This window comes from Podarcis cretensis, assembly GCF_951804945.1.
Source record: "Podarcis cretensis genome assembly, chromosome: 9".
NCBI lineage: Eukaryota > Metazoa > Chordata > Lepidosauria > Squamata > Lacertidae > Podarcis > Podarcis cretensis.
Genome location: NC_137178.1, coordinates 76,735,298 through 76,755,282, shown reverse-complemented (window position 1 = coordinate 76,755,282; position 19,985 = coordinate 76,735,298). Strand labels below are relative to the sequence as shown.

At 43.4% G+C, this 19,985-nt stretch overlaps 1 protein-coding gene across 3 annotated transcripts in view; it reads left to right on the top strand.

Moving 5' to 3' along the window:
* CC2D2A (coiled-coil and C2 domain containing 2A) overlaps positions 1-19,985 on the top strand; it is a 56,083-nt gene that overhangs the window by 22,140 nt on the left and 13,958 nt on the right. For all 3 annotated transcript variants that reach the window (XM_079991489.1, XM_079991490.1, XM_079991491.1), the window contains exons 16-27: positions 1,257-1,413; positions 2,746-2,893; positions 3,961-4,099; positions 4,467-4,670; positions 5,395-5,487; positions 6,899-6,990; positions 8,349-8,516; positions 11,099-11,204; positions 12,300-12,409; positions 15,678-15,774; positions 17,298-17,399; positions 17,578-17,754. In XM_079991489.1, coding sequence (XP_079847615.1) covers positions 1,257-1,413; positions 2,746-2,893; positions 3,961-4,099; positions 4,467-4,670; positions 5,395-5,487; positions 6,899-6,990; positions 8,349-8,516; positions 11,099-11,204; positions 12,300-12,409; positions 15,678-15,774; positions 17,298-17,399; positions 17,578-17,754 — 1,593 coding nt within the window. The remainder of the gene's footprint in view (positions 1-1,256; positions 1,414-2,745; positions 2,894-3,960; positions 4,100-4,466; positions 4,671-5,394; positions 5,488-6,898; positions 6,991-8,348; positions 8,517-11,098; positions 11,205-12,299; positions 12,410-15,677; positions 15,775-17,297; positions 17,400-17,577; positions 17,755-19,985) is intronic.

The window sequence follows — 19,985 nt, the reverse complement described above, 5'->3', positions numbered from 1 at the left end:
ATACATATATATATATATATATATTACTGTACATAGACATACATACTGAGGTCCTGTGCATTATTTATTTTATATTCCTACAAAGTAAAAAGCAACAACTTCATAATAATTAGTTCACAGGTTCACAGAGTAATTTAAACAAAACCTTATTGAAATACTCAATAAACCAATTAAAGGTAATAAACAACATAAGCAGTGCAGTAAGCAATTAAAATAGCCCTTAGAACTGCAAAGTAAAAACTTCAGTTCCAGTTTTATGAAGAGTTGTAATGAGGCCCTGGCTATGCACAGCTCCATCTCAAAGGAATAGTCACTTGGGCCCAGGATTGTTGGTTTTTTGTCTTTATTTTGGTTTTTCCCAAGGAGTTGTCTGGACTGTACCACTTCAGACAACAAGTGGCGGACTTGAAGGGTTGAATATTCCTCACAAAAAGTCCATTTACATAGAGAGTTAAGACATCAGGGAAAAGATTTTTTCCCCTGCATTGCAGGGAGTTGGACTAGATGACCCTCAGGGTCCCTTCCATCGCTACAATTCTACAGTTCTGTTATTTTAGCCTAGCACCTGCACCTTCTGGCAGTTCCCTCACTGCGAGAAGTGAGGCTACAGGGAACCAGGCAGAGGGCCTTCTCGGTAGTGGCGCCTGCCCTGTGGAACGCCCTCCCATCAGGTGTCAAGGAAATAAACCACTATCTGACTTTTAGAAGACATCTGACAGCAACCCTATATTGGGAAATGTTTAATGTTTTACCGTTTTTTATGTGCTATAAGCCGCCCAGTATGGCTGGGGTTTAAACAGTAAAATCATTTTCACTTCAGGGTATCCGAAGAAGTGTGCATACACACGAAAGCTTATACCAAGAACAAACTTAGTTGGTCTCTAAGGTGCTACTGGACAATTTTTTAATATATTTTGACTGCGTCAGACCAACACGGCTACCTACCTGAATCTAGTAAAATCATTATTATTATTTGGCTTAGCGTGTTATCAAAAACTGGTCTAATGGTTAACATCTCTCCAGACAAACCACAGGCCTCAGCCAGGGTGGGTTTGGGTGACACCCTAAGCCAAACCCCAGCTGAGCTCCACATGCTGTAGCATTGGCAAAAACCAAGTGCCCCAGTGCCCACCATCTCTTTCCTGGAAGGCCTTGTGTTTTCTCATTTGTGGTAAGCCATAGCATGACTGTGATTATGTGCAAATGAGGGCATAGTGTCTGGAAATGAAAATGGTGCTCTGCTCTTGGCCACACAGCTCTATGAAACGGTTGGGCTCGGCAGCACTAACCTGTTGGTGGAAGTGTTCATACCAGTCCCTGAGACTACAGTTCTTACTGGGAGAGCTCCTGTGGAAGAGATGGAATTCAGCAGTGACCAGCGTGTGCAACTGGACCATGAAGGCGTGGGAAGTGGTACAGAGTTGTCTTTTAAGTCCAAAGATTTAGAAGTTGCTCACATGCTTGTTGCAGACCCTGTGTTGGGACATAGTGGGTTGTTTGCTGCACCTGGGTTCAAATCCCCAAAGGTCTCTGGATGCCTATGAGTTAATCTTGATCTTTCAGCCTAAAAGGCCTAGGAGGGAATCATATTTATATAGCAACCTGAGCGCCTCGTATAATGATAAATGTAGTTAAAGAAAAGGCATTTGTTACCTTATCTCTTTTTATTCCTCTCCTCCCCCCCCCCGCCCCCCAGAACCCTGGATAGTAAGTGTGTGTCCTTGTTCCCCCACCACCACCTATTTTATTTTCACAAACAAGTTTTGCAGTGCAGATTTGGCTAAGAGATGGTGACGTGCCCAAGGTTATCCAGTGAGCATTATAGTTGAATGGGAGATGAGGACTGAAATCCAAGTCTGCCTGGTCCACATCCAGCACACTGTTCGCTATACTGACACTCTAATTGAGTCGAACAGCTCAATACATACTGCCTTTACTTCTTTATTGGGCTGTAAAAGTCTTATTTTACGATTGTTGGTACAAGCCAGCCAAGAGCTGCATGTGTTCCATATTACACTCGTGATTAATTATTTTGATTTTTCTGCAGGATTAAAATGTAGGAAAACACTTCAGGTTTCTTTCAATAAATACTCCCTAGCTTTCTTTTTCCTGATTCTTTTATGATTATAAGCATTTATAAGGAACCTTCGCTTTGTATTTTTATTTATTGATTGATTGATTACTTACTAAGTAGATACTTTGACTAGGTGTATTTCCTAGAGTTTGTGTTTCTAATCTGTTCAGGATGTCCTGAAATTTTGGAGAGCTCATGACCCTCAGCCTATAGGACCCATTTGGGGAATTTTCATGTCTAAATTTGACATGGTATCCAATGCCATTCTGTAGGGCAGGAGTGGAGAGGGGTGGCAGGCTAAATCTTTAGGACACTCCCCACTCCAGCCTTGGTGGCCTCTGTGACATATAGGTGGGGTTGCCCTGCTATTGTTGTGACCCTGATGTCTGGTGATCAATTCACTCAGGAAGTGTGATCTGGGCCACTGACTATCTAGCATGTCCCTGGCATGTAACAGTTAACAAACTGGTTTTGACGAAATCACCATTTGGTGAGTTTGGACAAAGCAACAAATTTGCTGCTAACCAAAAATGGAAATGTTAAATCTTCTTTCTATGCTTGTGAAAAGGGGGTGGAGCTTGAGATTTCTGACCACTCATGCATGTAACCAACAAGCCACATTTTTGTTTGCTACATCTGATCACGCTAATGTGTTTGGTCTCTCATTGCAGGTGTGCCATTTTCATTTGAAGCCGACGGCAGTAATAAAATTATTTTAATGACCTCAGGCAAAGTGTCCTGCAGTGTTTCCTGGGCAGTTGGAGAAAACGGGATACCCTTAATTCCACCAGCATCACAGAAGAACGCTGGAATCTCAAGGTAAATGAACTTCAGCAAGCATTTCAGAAACATTTTTAGTATATGCAGTTAGATAAATCATTCTATGGGCAAGCAGTTTCATTTTAATATCTGTTTGGTCAGCAACATAAAGTAATAGAAACCCATCTGCTCACTGCCTCTAAAAAGCATTTTATTTATTATGCATGATTGCTAATTCTAGTTGTACTCAGAGTAGGCCTGTTGAAATCTCTGTACTGATGTACATTGATTTCAATGGGTCTTCTCTGAACATGACTAGCATGATAGACCACTATTCATCAAGAGAGCTCAAGGCGCAGCACATGGGTTTCTAGGCTGTCTCCATCTAAGCACAGACCAGACGCAGATGTAAATTTCAGCAGATTTCCGGTATCATATCCCTTAAGACCAAGCCTTTCCCCTAGATATAGTTTGCTGGTGTTCTGCAAAGCTCAAGGTCTGTCCATTTGTCTCCCTTATGTTAATAATATAAGAGTTTTGCTGAAATTCCAAAAATTAGGTACCTTTTTGCATTTTGTGGAGAACTACACAAAACCATATTATTTTTCTTTACCTCAGATGAAGGGTGTTATATAAATATAATTAATAATAATAATAATTAACCCAATTAGGGAGTAGGGGGCGTATGCTGCCTCTTTTTTCACTGCCCCCCAAGAGATATAGGTTGAACTTGTGTAGTGGAGAGCCCCTGTAGTTGCCTCGTCTCTCTGTAAACTTAAAACTTGCCCTTTATTTATGCGCCAGTGCGCAGGGACTCCTTAGGAGACAAATCAATACAGAAAAACTTCTTGGAGTTCTAGGACATTTTAGTTGCTGTTGTTGTTTAAGTTAAGCAATTAGGAATACTGAGAAGTGAGTTTCAAAATGTACCCTTTGGTGTACAAATAAGAAGGCAAATGAACTAAGTTTCCAAAGTACAGAAACCCATACCTAATAGAACCATGGATTGTAGGATAAGTGTCACTTATCTGGTCCCAGAAAGAATAGGCAGATTGCTTTTAACTTTGTGTTTGTTTGTTTGTTTGTTTGTTTGTTTTAGAAAATATTACTAAATGTTGTCATTTCAGTGCTTTGAAGAATATTGATGCCATTGCATCAATCGGCACATCGGGGTTGACTGACATGAAGAAACTTGCCAAGTGGGTAGCAGAGGCAAAGCTCGATCCAAACGACCCAAGCAATGCTGCTCTGATGCAACTCATAAAGGTAAGAATGGCTTCGTGAAACATGGTGCTGAAACCTTGGATTTGCAATCCCAGCTCCCTCTGCCTCCGGAGTTTCATAGAGAATTTCCTGCCGAGTGCTGAGAGAGCTATGCCGTATTTCTGCATATGGTTGAATAGTCACAGATTGCCACGTTGGGTTCTTGGTCTGCAACTAATTTTTGCAGAGAGGGTGGGCCAGAATGTTGCTCCCCTATGTCCTCAATATCTCTCTTCCATCTGGGTTGGCAAGGAGGTAGAAGCTGGGCTGCCTCCAGGAGGAACCGTGTACTGATTCCCAGTGCAGGGGGTGGGTTAGAAGCCACCTAAATTTGCAACACCTTTCCATAAACTTCACATTTATTGTTTAGGTTGCTACAAGCGGCGATGCTTCCGTTCCTGATTTCTTCAGGCTGGAGCAGCTGCAGCAAGAATTTAATTTTGTTTCTGATGAGGAGTTTGACAGATCTAAAAGATTCCGGCTTCTCCAGCTCAGAAATAGTGAAGTGGCTGAGTTTCGAAGTTATAAGTGCGTCCCATTGTTGGAAAGAGAAATCAGCGAAAGAATCTTCCAGGTCAGACGTCACCTAAAATGGTTGGGATTAAGTTCATCATCTTTTGGATGAAGTATCCTCCTATTAAATAGATTCACTGCTGCAGTCTGTAAAAAACCCAGTGAACCTCATTTTAGAGAGTGTTCAGAGCAGTTCTTCCCAAACTTTGTTAAGACCACTGCCCCACTGGTTCCATAAACTCATTCCCAATGTTCCCTTACCCCGTCCTATAAAAAGCAGCATTTAGTATAGTGGTTTGCACAACCCAGTAAGGAAGATAACAGCACAGTAAAATTCAAAACAGTTAACTATTAATTGCACATTTATTAATTGCACATTTTCAAAATCCTGTCAAAATTATTACATTAAATTAGATTAATTCCGCTGGGGGCAGGACCACCCATCTTGGGAACCACTGGTTTACAGGATGGTGGTAGTATAATACATTTGAAGCAGAAAAGTCCAGGACTACATTTAAAAAAAAACAACAAACTTCTGACTATTTACTTGGATCGCTAAAATTCTAGTTTCTTACTCATCTTTATCACTTGACCACCCTTTTATTAGTTTGCATGCATTTCTTGGAGGGTGTTTAGGGCTCCCTGCTCCTCCCCCAAAAGTGGGATTTTCTGTTTATACCTCAGGGTCCCTTTTAAATCCCTTTGAAGCCCCTTCTCTGCCTGACAGCACTAGAAGTGATGTAGAACATTTAAAGAGCTCGTGGTTGTTGGCATTTTCGTTTTAGGAGTACGAGAAAAGATTGCGTGAGAGGGATGTCGTTGATACTAAAGACCATCTGGATGCACACAGAGCATTAGTTGCAAAGTACCTCCAAAAGGTAGGAGGCAAAATAGAGTCTTAGTTTTTATTATGCACAATTGTTCATTTTGGCAAGAACTGTGCTGGAGTGTGTGTATTGAAGTCTTCAGCGGCCACCCTCTGTGGCTTCTGCACTCTGGTTCCTTCGATGCAAAGGGCCAAATTAGACATGTGAATACCTTGAAGGCACTTGCATACGCTCCCTCAGCTGTGACATCTCCAGTTTGGTTCAGCAAGTTCCTTTTGGGTATCCTGACATTGTGAAACATTGCAAAGCTGCCAGTCCAAAAGGATGAATTAAGAGATAACACCTGCGCGTCCGATGAGCTGTAGAAATCACATGCTGAATACAGAGACAGCTATTAGTTTCACAGTTATTAGTTTCTGCTTTGTGGTCTTGTTCCTTCAAATACAATACAATGGTACCTTGGGTTAAGTACGTAATTCGTTCCGGAGGTCTGTACTTAACCTGAAACTGTTCTTAACCTGAAGCACCACTTTAGCTAATGGGGCCTCCTGCTGCTGCCGCGCTGCTGGAGCACGATTTCTGTTCTCAACCCGAGGTACTATTTCTGGGTTAGCGGAGTCTGTAACCTGTAGCGTATATAACCTGAGGTACCACTGTAATCTCCCAATGGTATGTGTTTTTAGTTCTTTGGGGTGTTTTTCCCCATGAAAATGTTTACTGGGGGCTGTAATCAGGAGCAGAAGTAATAGCCAAGGCCTTCAAAGAAGGTTAATTTCTTCCACCTGAATGGCTAATTTTAATTGGCTGTTGCTGATTATGCTTGGGGGGGCGGGGGGCTGTCAGGCTGCTCCTGTTCAGTTATCTTGTTTGTAGGCACATACAGTTTGTAGGCACATCCATCTATCATGGATGCTTTACAGTGGTACCTCGGGTTACATACGCTTCTGTTTACATACGCTTCAGGTTACAGACTCCTTCCCCTCTGTCCCCGGACCTGTTTAAAGCAAGGGGCGGCGGGGAGAAGATTGCTTCTCCCCGTTGCCTGCCCCGCAATCTCCGGGGACAGAGGGGAAGCGCCACGCGCCTTCCCCTCTGTCCCCTCTTTTGAAGCAAGGGGCAGAGGGGAGAAGATCGCTTCTCCCCGTTGCCGCCCCTTGGTTCAAAAGGGGTCCGGGGACAGAGGGGAAGGCGCGCTGTGCTTCCCCGCTATCCCCAGAGCTTGCGGGGCAAGCTTCATTTTGCAAAGCAAGCCCATAGGGAGATGCGTCTTGCGAAGCGGCTAAGAAAACGAAAAACTCCTTCGTTTAGCGAGTTTTTCATCTTCCGAGGCATTCGTCTTGTGGGGCACCACTGTAATCTTTGACCTGCCTTGTTGAGAAGAAGATGAAGATCCCTAGAAATGCTACTCCAATGTTTTTTAAGTGATTTCAGATTCAAAGTAAGTTTTGTTGTTTTTTTTCAGGTTAGAGAATCGGTCATTAACCGATTTCTGATTGCAAGGCATCATTTTCTCCTTTCTGATCTGGTCAATGAAGATGAGATCCCTACTCTTGGGTAAGGAAGAAAATGGAAAGTTAGATCAGAACCATAATAATGAGCTTCAAGTCAAACACATTTATGTCTTATTAAGTTCTTGATTTGTATTTTTGCCAAGCTCTCTTTTCACCTGCAATTCCTTTTCGTCGTTTTAAAGGGGAAGATTTCTGCAAGGTGTCACAAACATCTCTGCAAGCAAATGATATCTGACTTTTACAGAAATGTGTATGCTTTTGAAATAACATAGGGGCCAAATGCAGCCCTCAAGGCTTCTCTGCCTGGCCCTCAGGACTGCCTTCATCCCACACCCCTCCCTGCCCCTGTTTTTTGCCCTCCTCAAGTGCTTTTGCCTGGCTGAGATGTGGCCTTGAACTGTGAGAATGCCCTGCTGCTTACAGGAACCTGTGAGCTTTCCTTTGCGGGGTTGGAATGTCACCTGCTTACAAAGCTACAATAATTGCGCCAACCCCTTTTTTTCAGCCACCCCTAGCATGAAGCCAGTGCTCTATGACTTTGGCCTGGGCTTGAGTTGTCCTTAAGAATCTCAGCGCAAGAAAAGGGAGTGGGGAGTTTCATGTGTTTTGCAATCTTTCAGGAATGACCTCAGCCAGACTTTGGCTGAAATACAGTGTTTTAGAGCATTATGCCGCTGCCTTGAGCTAGTGAGGAGCTTACTAAGACTTGCATAGTTTTATTTATACGTTTAACTGGTCATCCATGCATGCTTAGGTAATTATCATTCCATACATGCAGATGTGACAGAAAACACCTGTCAGGCTGTATTTCATGCTACAGAAAAAGGCAACATTAGGCACACATTCCCCTCCCCTCTTCCCCCAAGTGGCTTGTAAGGAGAGCAGCTGAGATTTCACACACACACACTTTCATTTACATGGGAATTTGACTATGATTTGTTATTTCTGGGAAGTTTTCAGATAACTCGTCTGTTGTATGCATGCATTTGTTTTTGCTTGGGATTCTCTAGAGTTTGTAACATACAAATCCACATAACTGTGTTTTATTCTTGGTTTTTCTTTTTGTCCTGCTTTGCCTTCTGTTAAGTTCTGATGGCCCAGGGTATGTCATTATGCATCTGTTAATTTCTGCTTCTCTGTTGATGGTTGCTTTTGCTATGATACATGCATCCAAATAGGCATGTTTTGTAGAGTACTATCATTGTTTATATGCCATATGTATCATACGGTGTAAGCTCTTATTTATACCTTCCCATATCTATTTCCTTTCTGTTTCTCCTTTACTTTTTATGTCAAATAACATTGATAATTACCTTTTTAATATAAAGTATTTTATCATTTATTATAATAACAGAAAAAGTTACATGTGCAAATCTATTTAACTCTGCTTTTTATAATTAGCATTTTGGGACTCAGCCTGTTTAAATTGGCAGAGACAAAAAGACCCTTAAAACCAAGACGAAAAGAGAGGAAAAAAGTAACTGTGCAAAATCTCTCAGATGGTGACATAAAACTCTTGGTGAACATCATCAGAGCTTATGAGATTCCCATTAGAAAGCCTGTTGGGAGGTATGGAATTTTCTTTCCATTTTTCTTCACACACAAATTGTCTTTCCTGAGAAACATGTATGCTGTCTTTAGAAGGCTGATCAAGGTCTTCATTTTCTGAGGATCCTTTGAGTAGATCACTTAGTCGATTGATTTTGCTGCTGGGTTTTTTTTTGCACTGATTTATTTGTCTTTGTTTATCTTAAGTATTTTCAGCACTATCTTTTGTATACTGTTTTGATGTTTTTATCAAAAAGGTATAAATTATTTATCCATCTCTATCTTAGTGTAAATAAAGTACAAATCCCTTGGGGCTTCTATCTCTAAACTCTAACCCACACCAACCTCATAACATGTGAAGATAAAAATGGAACAGTTTCTTGTACTCTGAGCTTCTTGGTAGGGTCCAAACAATTCTGACCCCCTCAAAAAAAAAGAAAAAATCCAAGTTATTTTGTTTCTGGTTATTTGCTCGAACTAGCTCTTCTTCATCCAAAAATGCAGTAGCCCTAGGACTGCAGAAGCAAAGGGAAGGCACACGTTGGCATCTGCCACTAACCAAAGCACCAAGGGGCAGTAGGAGACTGCAGCCCCTGCCTGCTAGGAAGAGTCAGTGTGCAGCAGCTCTGAAAAAGGCAAATGACACACTAGGGTGGTCAGTAGGACAAGGATTGAAAAGAAAACTGATGACATAACACCACTATACAAACCAATGGTACAATCACACCTGAAATAATGTGTACCTTCTGGTCAACTCACCTCAAAAAGATAGTGTGGATGCATCAGTATCATATTGGAGCATCCAGCCTATTTTGGACTGAATACACCTTAAATTCAATGTTTTCTAAAATTATTTCCCTTCACAGAGTGTATATTTTGGGTGCATGAATCACAGGTTCTTTTCCTGGCAGAGAGTTGAGTGTGCTACACCTTTCTCAGTCCCCCGTTTCCATATGCTCTGTGCTCACTTACCCACTCTGAAAGATGGAGATGGGCATGGAAGAGACTTGATCTGGATTGTGGCTATTCCTTCAAATAAGATCAAGAACCTTAGTCTTTAGTGCTGCAAAGTCTTATTTATGAGAGGTGCATTTGCAACAAACTAGCTCCTGTTGTTCGGTCCCTGCTCCTGCCAACCTAGCAGTTCGAAAGCACGTCAAAGTGCAAGTAGATAAATAGGTGGGAAGGTAAATGGTGTTTCCGTGCGCTGCTCTGGTTTCGCCAGAAGCGGCTTAGTCATGCTGGCCACATGACCCGGAAGCTGTACGCCGGCTCCCTCGGCCAATAAAGCGAGATGAGCACCGCAACCCCAGAGTCGTCCACGACTGGACCTAATGGTCAGGGGTCCCTTTACCTTTACCCTTTATATAAACAGTGTAACTAAATAAAATTAAATAAAAGCAGAGCGTGATCACTTAGCCTGGAATAACTGGCATGATGGATCCAGATAAGATAATGATTAGGACAGATGTTCCTTTTACTCAGGGTCCCCTTGACACACACTGTGGAGCTCTCACTACATTGTTGAGTCTCCATGTCTAATGGCCTTTTCCCAGTCCACACTTTGGCTTTCGACTTCTATCCACACTGACATCCTTCGTCCAGAACTGGCAGATCCAGACCATTGGCAACCAGGGGCTTTTCCTCCTAAGGAGCGGCAGATGGAGTACCTGTCTCTTTGAGCTGGTGGGGAATGCCCATCCTTTGGTTTCTGTAGCTTCCATCCTGATTTTAGTGTGGTTGCACCATAAGGTGAGATTTGTGATCTGCCCATTTTGGTTAAAGGATCTACTCATGCTTCTGAAACACTCTTGACAACTCCTGTATTGCTTACCTTGGCAATGTTATTATAGGAAGAGCATAATTCAATAGCATACATTTCCTTATATTGTTTGAATAGTAAGAAAAAGTGAAGACATCAAAAGCTATACAACATGCTAATTTTAATATTTAAATATTATTGTTAGCAAGCCTAACAATACATTTATTATATTTATATAAAAGTGTATTACAACTTCAGGCAGCCTCATTTTGATTGGAATTATATTACAGTGGTGCCTCGCAAGACGAAAAGAATCCGTTCCGCGATTCTCTTCGTCTAGCGGTTTTTTCGTCTTGCGAAGCAAGCCCATTGACGGCTTAGCGGATTAGTGCTATTAGCGGCTTAGCGGCTTTTAGCGGCTTATCAGCTTAGCAGATCAGCTGATAAGCGGCTTAGCAGCTTAGAAAAAGGGGGGAGGGGGGAAAAGTCGGAAAAACTCGCAAGACATTTCGTCTTGCAAAGCAAGCCCATAGGGAAATTCGTTTTGCGAAGCGCCTCCAAAACGGAAAACCCTTTCGTCTAGCGGGTTTTCCGTCTTGTGAGGCGTTCGTCTTGCGGGGCACCACTGTACATCTGTAAGTAATGTTTTTTAAAAATCCCAGGGAAAAACATTGCAGCAGAAAGACATCTGTCCTGCAAAGCTTTCTTACAAAGGTAGTGAATTTTTTATATATATAAATTTTTTTGCAGAATTATATTTTATTCAGTTTTCAGTGTACCTGTATTTTTTCATGGTCTTCTTGGAAATTCACTGTGATTTAAAAAACTTCTTCCTCTCCAGCAAGCTTCAGCAGCCATCTAAATCATCATGGTCGTTCAATGAGATGTTTGCTGCTTCTGCCCCCCCACAGAGCCCAACCCACAGCGTAGACTGGGCCTTTAATCAGGTAACACCAAGCACCAGACAGACGCAAGTTTGGAAACTGCTATATCAGATCTGACTATTAGTATAGAAAAAAACCCAGAACATTTATTTTAGAAATATATTTCATGAGTTTGCAGCTATTTTTTTAAAAAAAATCATAGAAAACGGGGGTTTGTTGTCTCCTGTTTCCTTATAACTCCTCAAGGTACAGTTGTGCCCCGCAAGACGAACGCCTCGCAAGACGGAAAACCCGCTAGACGAAAGGGTTTTCTGTTTTGGAAGCGCTTCGCAAAACGAATTTCCCTATGGGCTTGCTTCGCAAGACGAAAATGTCTTACGAGTTCCTGCGGGGTTTTTTCCCTTTCCCCCCCCTTTTCCTAAGCCCTAAGCCTCTTATCAGCTGATCCGCTGATAAGCTGCTTATCAGCTGATCCGCTAAAAGCCGCTAAACCGCTAATAGCGCTAATCCGCTAAGCTGTCAATGGGCTTGCTTCGCAAGACGAAAAAACCGCTAGACGAAGAGACTCGCAGAATGGATTCTTTTCGTCTTGCGAGGCACCACTGTAATTCAGTTTGGTTCCATATCTTCTTATACTAATCTAAAAGTAATGGAATATTTATCCTTTTCTGGAAAGCATAATACATACACTTTAGCAATAATCAGATGATTGGTAACCAATCCAAGTCTATCTTTTAAGACAGCGTAACAAAATTATGGTGAGGTCCTTAGGGTTGGTAGGTCAAATTATTTCCAGTTTTTGAAAGTTTTCCATATGTTTGTTCTTAAGCACATTCTTTCCCATTTCCATTATAGCCTCTCTTGACTGGCACTTTTTTCTAGAAAAAAAGTTGTGTCCGATGTAGTTTTGTTATGCAGGCAATTACAATATATAACTTGATAAAACAACTATTTATCAATAATTGTTCATTGTACCTCTGTAGCAATGATTTAATAATAGTTATTACATCAATAATAAAATAATTTAAAAGGCCCCTTGAGAGTAAAAGGTGCGTCGTGGCTTACATGTTGGAAAGTTAATACTTGCCATTAAATAATTTGCAAGCATCCTTCTGCACACTTTGGAAAAACATGAGCGCTTTGTCTGTTTCATTGTAGGTCTTAGTCCGACCTTTTGTAGAAGTTTCTTTTCAGCGAACGGTTTGCCGAACAACCACTGCTGAAGGACCAAACCCAAACTGGAATGAGGAGCTTGAACTTCCATTTAGGTGCGAATGCATCTTCTGAAATGTTTAATTCTCTGCCTCGTGGTATGACAAATGATAGCCTAGCGTGAATGTTTAAGGACTCCTCGCTCTCTCCATATAACCTAAATAGCTAGCTTTTGACTTCTGAATTCAGGAGCACTGTTGAGGTGGCAGGGTCAAGCCTTTTCCTGATATTGGTGTCCCCAGTGTTTAGTGGTGCTTGAGTCCGGCTTTCTCGCTGCTGCCACCACCATCATGAGGTCTCTGTTTGCACTTCCTTTGCTTTCTCTTATTAAAACAGATGGCTTCCATTGGCTTGTCAGAGAGAAAGAAAAGATGTGTAGTTGAGATGGGCAGTCAGTAGAATTGCCCCTTCCCCAGGCTCTGCTAATCCCAGTTTCAAGAGAAATGCGGTGGGTGGGCTCTACTCCATCTCATAAGCATTTCCGATAGCAATTCCATGAACTGCTTTCCATAGAAGTTACCGTAATTTTCGCTCCAAAACACACACTTTTTTGCTCCTAGAAAGTAAGGGAAAATGCCTGTGCGTGTTACGGAGCGAATGCACGGATCGGAGCCATGGCTGCCGTCAGTCAAGCAAAGCGGGAGCCACTTACACACTCTACGAGGCTCTCGCTTTGCTTGCTTTAAAGTGACCTGGAGCCGGGGAGGAGGGAGGGAAGGAGAGCCATGGCAGCAAAGCGGGCAGCAGCCGCTTACACGGGAGGAGGGACAGACACTAGCAAAGGTCTGCGCGCTCTCTAAACAGAGCAATGAGGCTGCAGAGGGACGGCAGGAAAGATAAAATTTAAGCAACCAGCAGCAAAATAAAACCAACCTCGAGCTCTGAGCCACGCAGTGAAAACCAGGAAGTTAAAAAAAAGGCTGGGGAGGGCACCGGATGAGGGAGAGGGGAAAACTTCGCAAATCCCCCGCGTCTCAGCTTGTTTTCAGGATGGATTTGAGCATTGTCTGGGTCCTAGTGCCCCTACCGCTTTTTTGTGCTCCATTCTATTGCTGCTGGTGGTTGCTTATCACTCAGGCTGCAAGGAGGAGCACTTTTACACACCTAATCCCCTGCAATCCAAGTCTTCCTCACTTGCTCAAATCTATTCTGCCTCAAAACAAGGAGTGGAAGGAAAAGGCTGCAAACTGTTAAATGGAAAAAAAACCCAGGCACAGGGCAAATACCTTAAGTATACCTTTAAAGCAACAGTGCTCTTTCCCTCCCTCCTCCCTGCTCAGCTCGCTGAAAAGCTCCTTCTCCACACACCCCATGAGTGCTCCTTGTCCCTTGAGTGCTTTTCCTTCCCTCCCCACTTAAAACATGGTTACAAAGCATGGATCCACATGGATCCTCAGGATTTTTGCACTGGGTCACCCCAAATTCACCATCAGATCACATAGCATGTCCATGGCTACAGCCTGCACCAAAAAACACACACGCACCCCCTGTTTCATGGGGCCGCAATGGCGCAAAAACGTGGTTACAAAGCATGGATCCTCAGGATTTTTGCATTGGGCTACCCCAAACTCACCGTCAGATCACATGTCTGTGGCCACAGCATGAACCATAAAAATCATACATCCACTGTTTCGTTTAGAATATTTTTTTCTTGTTTTCCTCCTCTAAAAACTACGTGCGTGTTATGGTCAGATGCGTGTTATAGAGCGAAAAATACGGTAGTGAGATGCGCTGATGTACCTGAAGGAAGAGCTCTGGCAAATGGAGTTTGCTCACCACTGCTCCTTCTTGGTCTGCAACCTAGCACTGATTATCAATGTGCTCGATATTTGAGCAACATGAAACATTCCTTGATATGTACTGAGTTGAATAGGATCCAAAATGCAGCAGTCTGATTGGTCCTAGAACAATAGGATCCAGAATGCAGCAGTCTGATTGGTCCGCAGGAGCCACCCAATCCAACTCCAGATGGAAGTGAATCCGTAACCTGATTGGCCTACAGGAGAATCCCGGAATTAGCCAATCATGTGGGGCCCATTGCGTAAATAATGTATATAAAGCAGACATTTCGGGGGGACTTCCATTCCTCATTACTATGAGCTGAATAAAGAGCATGAATCCACTGTCTACTCCCAAGTATATTTCACTCCTGAACACAGGAGAACTTTTTCACTGGCTAAGTTAAATGCTTTTTTGCCATCAGCATTTATGGAAAGTTAATCAGGCTACCTGAGCACCTGACAGATTGTCCTTATTAAAGCAGCTTGGTGTAAACGTTAGTTCAGGTGATTCTCGGCTGCAATTTTTGGCAGGGCGTAAGAACCTGTTTCATCTCAGCTTGGGAAGATTCACTTGGAGTTTAATTTTATGTCTCAGTTTTAATGACAGATTCCAACCAAGATCTCAGAAAGATTTCTATAGCCATGAAAATCAGGTCACCTTTGTTAAAGGGAAGATGAGTTCTGAGTAGATTATCTGTATTTTTAACTAGTTGGATTTTGTTATACTTTTGTTTGAAAAGCCACTTTTTGTTTGCGTTTATACCGTATTTTTCGCTCTATAGGACGCACTTTTCCCCCTCCAAAAATTAAGGGGAAATGTTTGTGCGTCCTAGGGAGTGAATGCAGGCTCCTTGGCTTCAGCGAAAGCAATGCAAAGCCTCCAAAGTGCAGAGGGAGCGCTCCCTCCGCGCTCCGGAGGCTACACACTGCTTTCGCTGAAGCCTGGAGAGCGAGAGGGGTCGGTGCGCACCTCACGCTGCGCTCCAAAGGCTTCGGGTGGCTATCCCTGAAGCCTTTGGAGTGCAGTGGGACCTCGCGCTGCGCTCCAAAGGCTTGGGGGTAAGCTGCGCAAAGCCTCCACGGGGCAGCGGGGATGAAGGCTCCTCATGCCTTCATCCTCATGCCTTCATCCTCCTCATAGCTATCTCGGCGGCTATCCCAGAAGCCAGAACAGCAAGAGGCTCTCTCAGAAACCAGATCCCTCTTGCTGTTCTGGCTTCTGGGATTCAGAATTTTTTTTTTCTTGTTTCGTCCCCCCCAAACTAGGTGCGTCCTATCGTCTGGTGCGTCATATAGAGCAAAAAATGCGGTATATGTATATTTTCCTTTCTTGGTTCTGGTTGCCTTGATGCTCATACACTCTATCTGATGTTTATGGTCTATATACCAAATAAATAAACTGAACTGAAGGAAAGAGGTGGTGGGGGGGAGCAGGGAGGAGTGAGAGGGAAGAGGCACATAAACTGGAACTATATATGTATGATTGCAAATTGTACAGAGTTTTTATTTCAGACATTTCTCTCATTTTTTTATAATGTTGCAGAGCCCCAAATGGTGACTACAGCACCTCCAGCTTGCAGTCAGTGAAGGATGATATCTTCATTAACATTTTTGATGAAGTATTGTACGATGTCCTAGAGGTAAAAAAAAGCAAAATCTCAATAATTATGTTGACTGTGTATGCATAATAAGGAGGTCAAGGTATAAGGAGCCTGACATGTTTGCCCGAATGGAGTCCAGTGATGAAAAGCCTCTGGAATCCTCCCAGGTGGCTCCTTGTGGCCAGCCCATATCAGCTTTTGTGGGCTGAACTGTCAAACACTGGTCTCTGGCAGAGATGGGGCAAGAGATCAGGGCTGAGCCAAAATAGGGAACGCAGCGTCTGTCACGCAGAAGCCAACAAATGCTGGGCGGTCTTGGTAGCCGAGCATTAGTCTCTCAATCTGGTTCAGTGGCACTGTGGCAGTGCGACACAATTTACATGCACTTCTCACTGCAGACAGTATCTGATGAAGTGACATGACACTTGCATTAGGTAGGCTGATGGACCACTGCTTTTGACAAATCCCATCCTTTAGACCCAGATACATAGGTTTCAGTATAAACGCAAATATTTCCTGGCGTAAACCTATTTTAATTTTCTGTAAGACATTTTGCTATTAAAAAATGAAGGCAGGCAGCCTTTGCTGCCTTAACGACAAGGTTTCTTTTGTCTGTGGCATGATTATTATCCAGAGCAAACTTACCTGGAAGGATTGCTCAGTGATTCCGACTTCTGGGCGCCTAAGTTCAATGTCTAAACCACACTGGGCATCTGCAAAAGGCATTGCAATGTTTTAGCTTTTAGTTATAAATGCAAAGGATCTTACAAAGAGGTGTTACCATTTAAACGGCTAGTGTGAAGTACAAAGAAAATGCTCTGCTCTTCTCTGGTCTCTCGTGTGTGTGTGGTTTGGTGCTATACGGGTAGGAATATTTTCCACCCAAGAAGAACGCTTTTGCATCATGATGCAGTGCAGTTTGTGGAAGTCTTCTGTTTCAGGGAACGCAACGAGGAGCCAGGGCACTGCTTAAAGAAGCTTCAGTAAAACCCAGAGCCACCTCATATTTTGACATTGCACAACCCCTGCAAAAGTTTTTATAATTCATCCCCCCCACACACACCCAAAATATCCTCCTCACTTTAATGGGGAGAATAATGCAATAATGGCAAGTAAAGGTAAAGGGACCCCTGACCGTTAAAGTCCAGTCATGGACGACTCTGGGGTTGCACGCTCATCTCGCTTTATTGGCCAAGGGAGCCGGTGTACAGCTTCCAAGTCATGTGGCCAGCATGACTAAGCCGCTTCTGGCGAACCAGAGCAGCGCACGGAAATGCTGTTTACCTTCCCACCGGAGCAGTACCTATTTATCTACTTGCACTTTGACGTGCTTTCAAACTGCTAGGTTGGCAGGAGCAGGGACCGAGCAACGGGAGCTCACCCTGTCACGGGGATTCAAACCACCGACTTTCCGATCGGCAGGCCCAAGGCTCTGTGGTTTAGACCACAGCGCCACCTTCGTCCCTAATAGTGCAGAGTAGCTGTGTTGGAAAAGGAGAGGCATGGGAAGTAGCCACTTCATTTCTGGAAGAATTTGTCAAGAGTTTTGTGACTTTTCTTAGGATGATCGTGAAAGAGAATCCGGCGGAGTTCATACACGTGTTGAGAAGCACTGGCTTGGTTCTGTTCGGATTCCATTTACAACCGTATATTTTCAAGCAAGGGTAAGTAAGCATGAACAGGCAGAAGAGCATTAACGTTTTTGGAGCCTTAAGCAGTGAATAAAAAAAATATCAAAATAAGTCATCCTTTTTATTATTAATAAAATAATATCGTTGCCATTCGTGGCTGCTTATGCTCAACTGCATATTGTTACATGGCGTGTTTGTTTTTTGTTTGTAGATAGATGGTACATTTAAGGTAGATATTCCTCCAGTTCTTCTTGGATACAGTAAGGGAAAAAATCTTGGAACTGAAAGAACCTATGATTCCATTCGAAATCTGAGTGAAGGATCATATCTATCACTGTTTATTACTATTGAACCCCAGCTCATTCCTGGAGAATCAGTTCGCGAAAAGGTAAATCTCTTCGCGTTTTACTTCTGGGCATGTTTTTAAAATGTACAGCATAGTTCACTTACCCCTTAACTGCTGAGCTTGACCAAAGATAGTGGAGCCAATAGTCATATAAATGACCTGGAGTGACTTATTTTCTGAGCCAATGTGTATATACTTATTTTAATAGACTGACGCAGGTGGCGCTGTGGGTTAAAGCCTCAGCGCCTAGGACTTGCCGATCGAAAGGTCGGCGGTTCGAATCCCTGCGGCGGGGTGCGCTTCCGCTGCTCGGTCCCAGCGCCTGCCAACCTAGCAGTTCGAAAGCACCTCCGGGTGCAAGTAGATAAATAGGGACCGCTTACCAGCGGGAAGGTAAACGGCGTTTCCGTGTGCGGCTCTGGCTCGCCAGAGCAGCGATGTCACGCTGGCCATGTGACCCGGAAGTGTCTCCGGACAGCGCTGGCCCCTGGCCTCTTAAGTGAGATGGGCGCACAACCCCAGAGTCTGTCAAGACTGGCCCGTACGGGCAGGGGTACCTTTACCTTTACCTTTACCTTAAGCATGTGTAAGGGCAAGTGGCAGTAAAAAAGTAGGAAATACATCACTTTTAGAACTAGACTGAGTGGAAACCTGATTAGCAATACAGTGGTACCTCAGGTTACATACGCTTCAGGTTACATACACTTCAGGTTACAGACTCTGCTAACCCAGAAATAGTGCTTCAAGTTAAGAACTTTGCTTCAGGTTGAGAACAGAAATCGTGCTCCAGCGGCGCAGTGGCAGCAGGAGGCCCCATTAGCTAAAGTGGTGCTTCAGGTTAAGAACAGTTTCAGGTTAAGAACGGACCTCCGGAACGCATTAAGTACTTAACCCAAGGTACTACTGTAAATAGGGGACGCAGGTGGCGCTGTGGGTTAAAGCCTCAGCGCCTAGGGCTTGCCGATCGAAAGGTCGGCGGTTCGAATCCCTGCGGCGGGGTGCGCTCCCGCTGCTTGGTCCCAGCGCCTGCCAACCTAGCAGTTCGAAAGCACCTCCAGGTGCAAGTAGATAAATAGGGACCGCTTACCAGCGGGAAGGTAAACGGCGTTTCCGTGTGCGGCTCTGGCTCGCCAGAGCAGCGATGTCACGCTGGCCACGTGACCCGGAAGTGTCTCCGGACAGCGCTGGCCCCTGGCCTCTTAAGTGAGATGGGCGCACAACCCCAGAGTCTGTCAAGACTGGCCCGTACGGGCAGGGGTACCTTTACCTTTACCTTTACTACTGTAAATAAGGTGATTTGATTGACCAAATGCATTAATTAACTGTGGCAATGCTATTGTTTGAAATAAGTAATTGCAATTGTCACCAGTCTGGCACTGCTGTTCCTTACAGCTCTCAGGTGTGCTATAAGGCGGGACATGGTGGGATCCTCTCTTTACAGAGGTCCTAGAGATAGTAGCTGACTGCAAGGAATCGAGCAAGCCAAGCATAGGAGATGAGCTCAGCTTAGCTCTCCTCTCGACATCTGTGGCAGTTTGTTAGCATGCATGCATAAATGCTTACCTATATATGTGGCCCTTTACAAAGTAATGTAAGCAACAAAAGAAGCTCTTTAGATTTCACTGACCTCATTTGTTCTCTTTCAGAATCAATGTTAGCTAGTTTCCTTCAAGACAGAATCCAGACTCTCTTAAGAGTTAGAAAGGAAAGGATGTACCATAGACCCTGGAGTTGCAGCTAAAAGCTATACTACCAACCTTTTAAAAAAGTAGTAGCTAGAACCAAAATTTCAGTCTGTTGGAAGAAAGTCACTATCAAAATGCTAGCTAGACAGTGCTATTAAACATAGTAGGTAACTCAGAGTGAACAAGTAAGGTAAGAAATTTCACAGATCAGCTATTTATTGTGCCTTAAGTTGCTAAGATGAGAATAGAATATATTTTGCAGGGGGCGGTGGGTGTTAACTTCTTTTTTGCATCAGTTCTTTTAATGTGATTATTCTCTTTTTAAATCTTCTATCTGATAGAACCTCATAGTTTCCTGAAATTTCCAGAAGGTCTCTTCCCTCTAGTTTATGCAAGCACAATCCATGCTATGTGTCATAGCATGGAGACCATGCAGAATACCTAAACCTCCCCCCACCTCTATTATTACTTCTAAGCTTTCCACTAATACAAAACAATTGGATGTGTGCCTGTATTTTCTCAGCTGCTTAACTTTGATAGTCTTTCATGTTGCATTTTTTTTACATTGTTCACACCTTTATCTCTTTT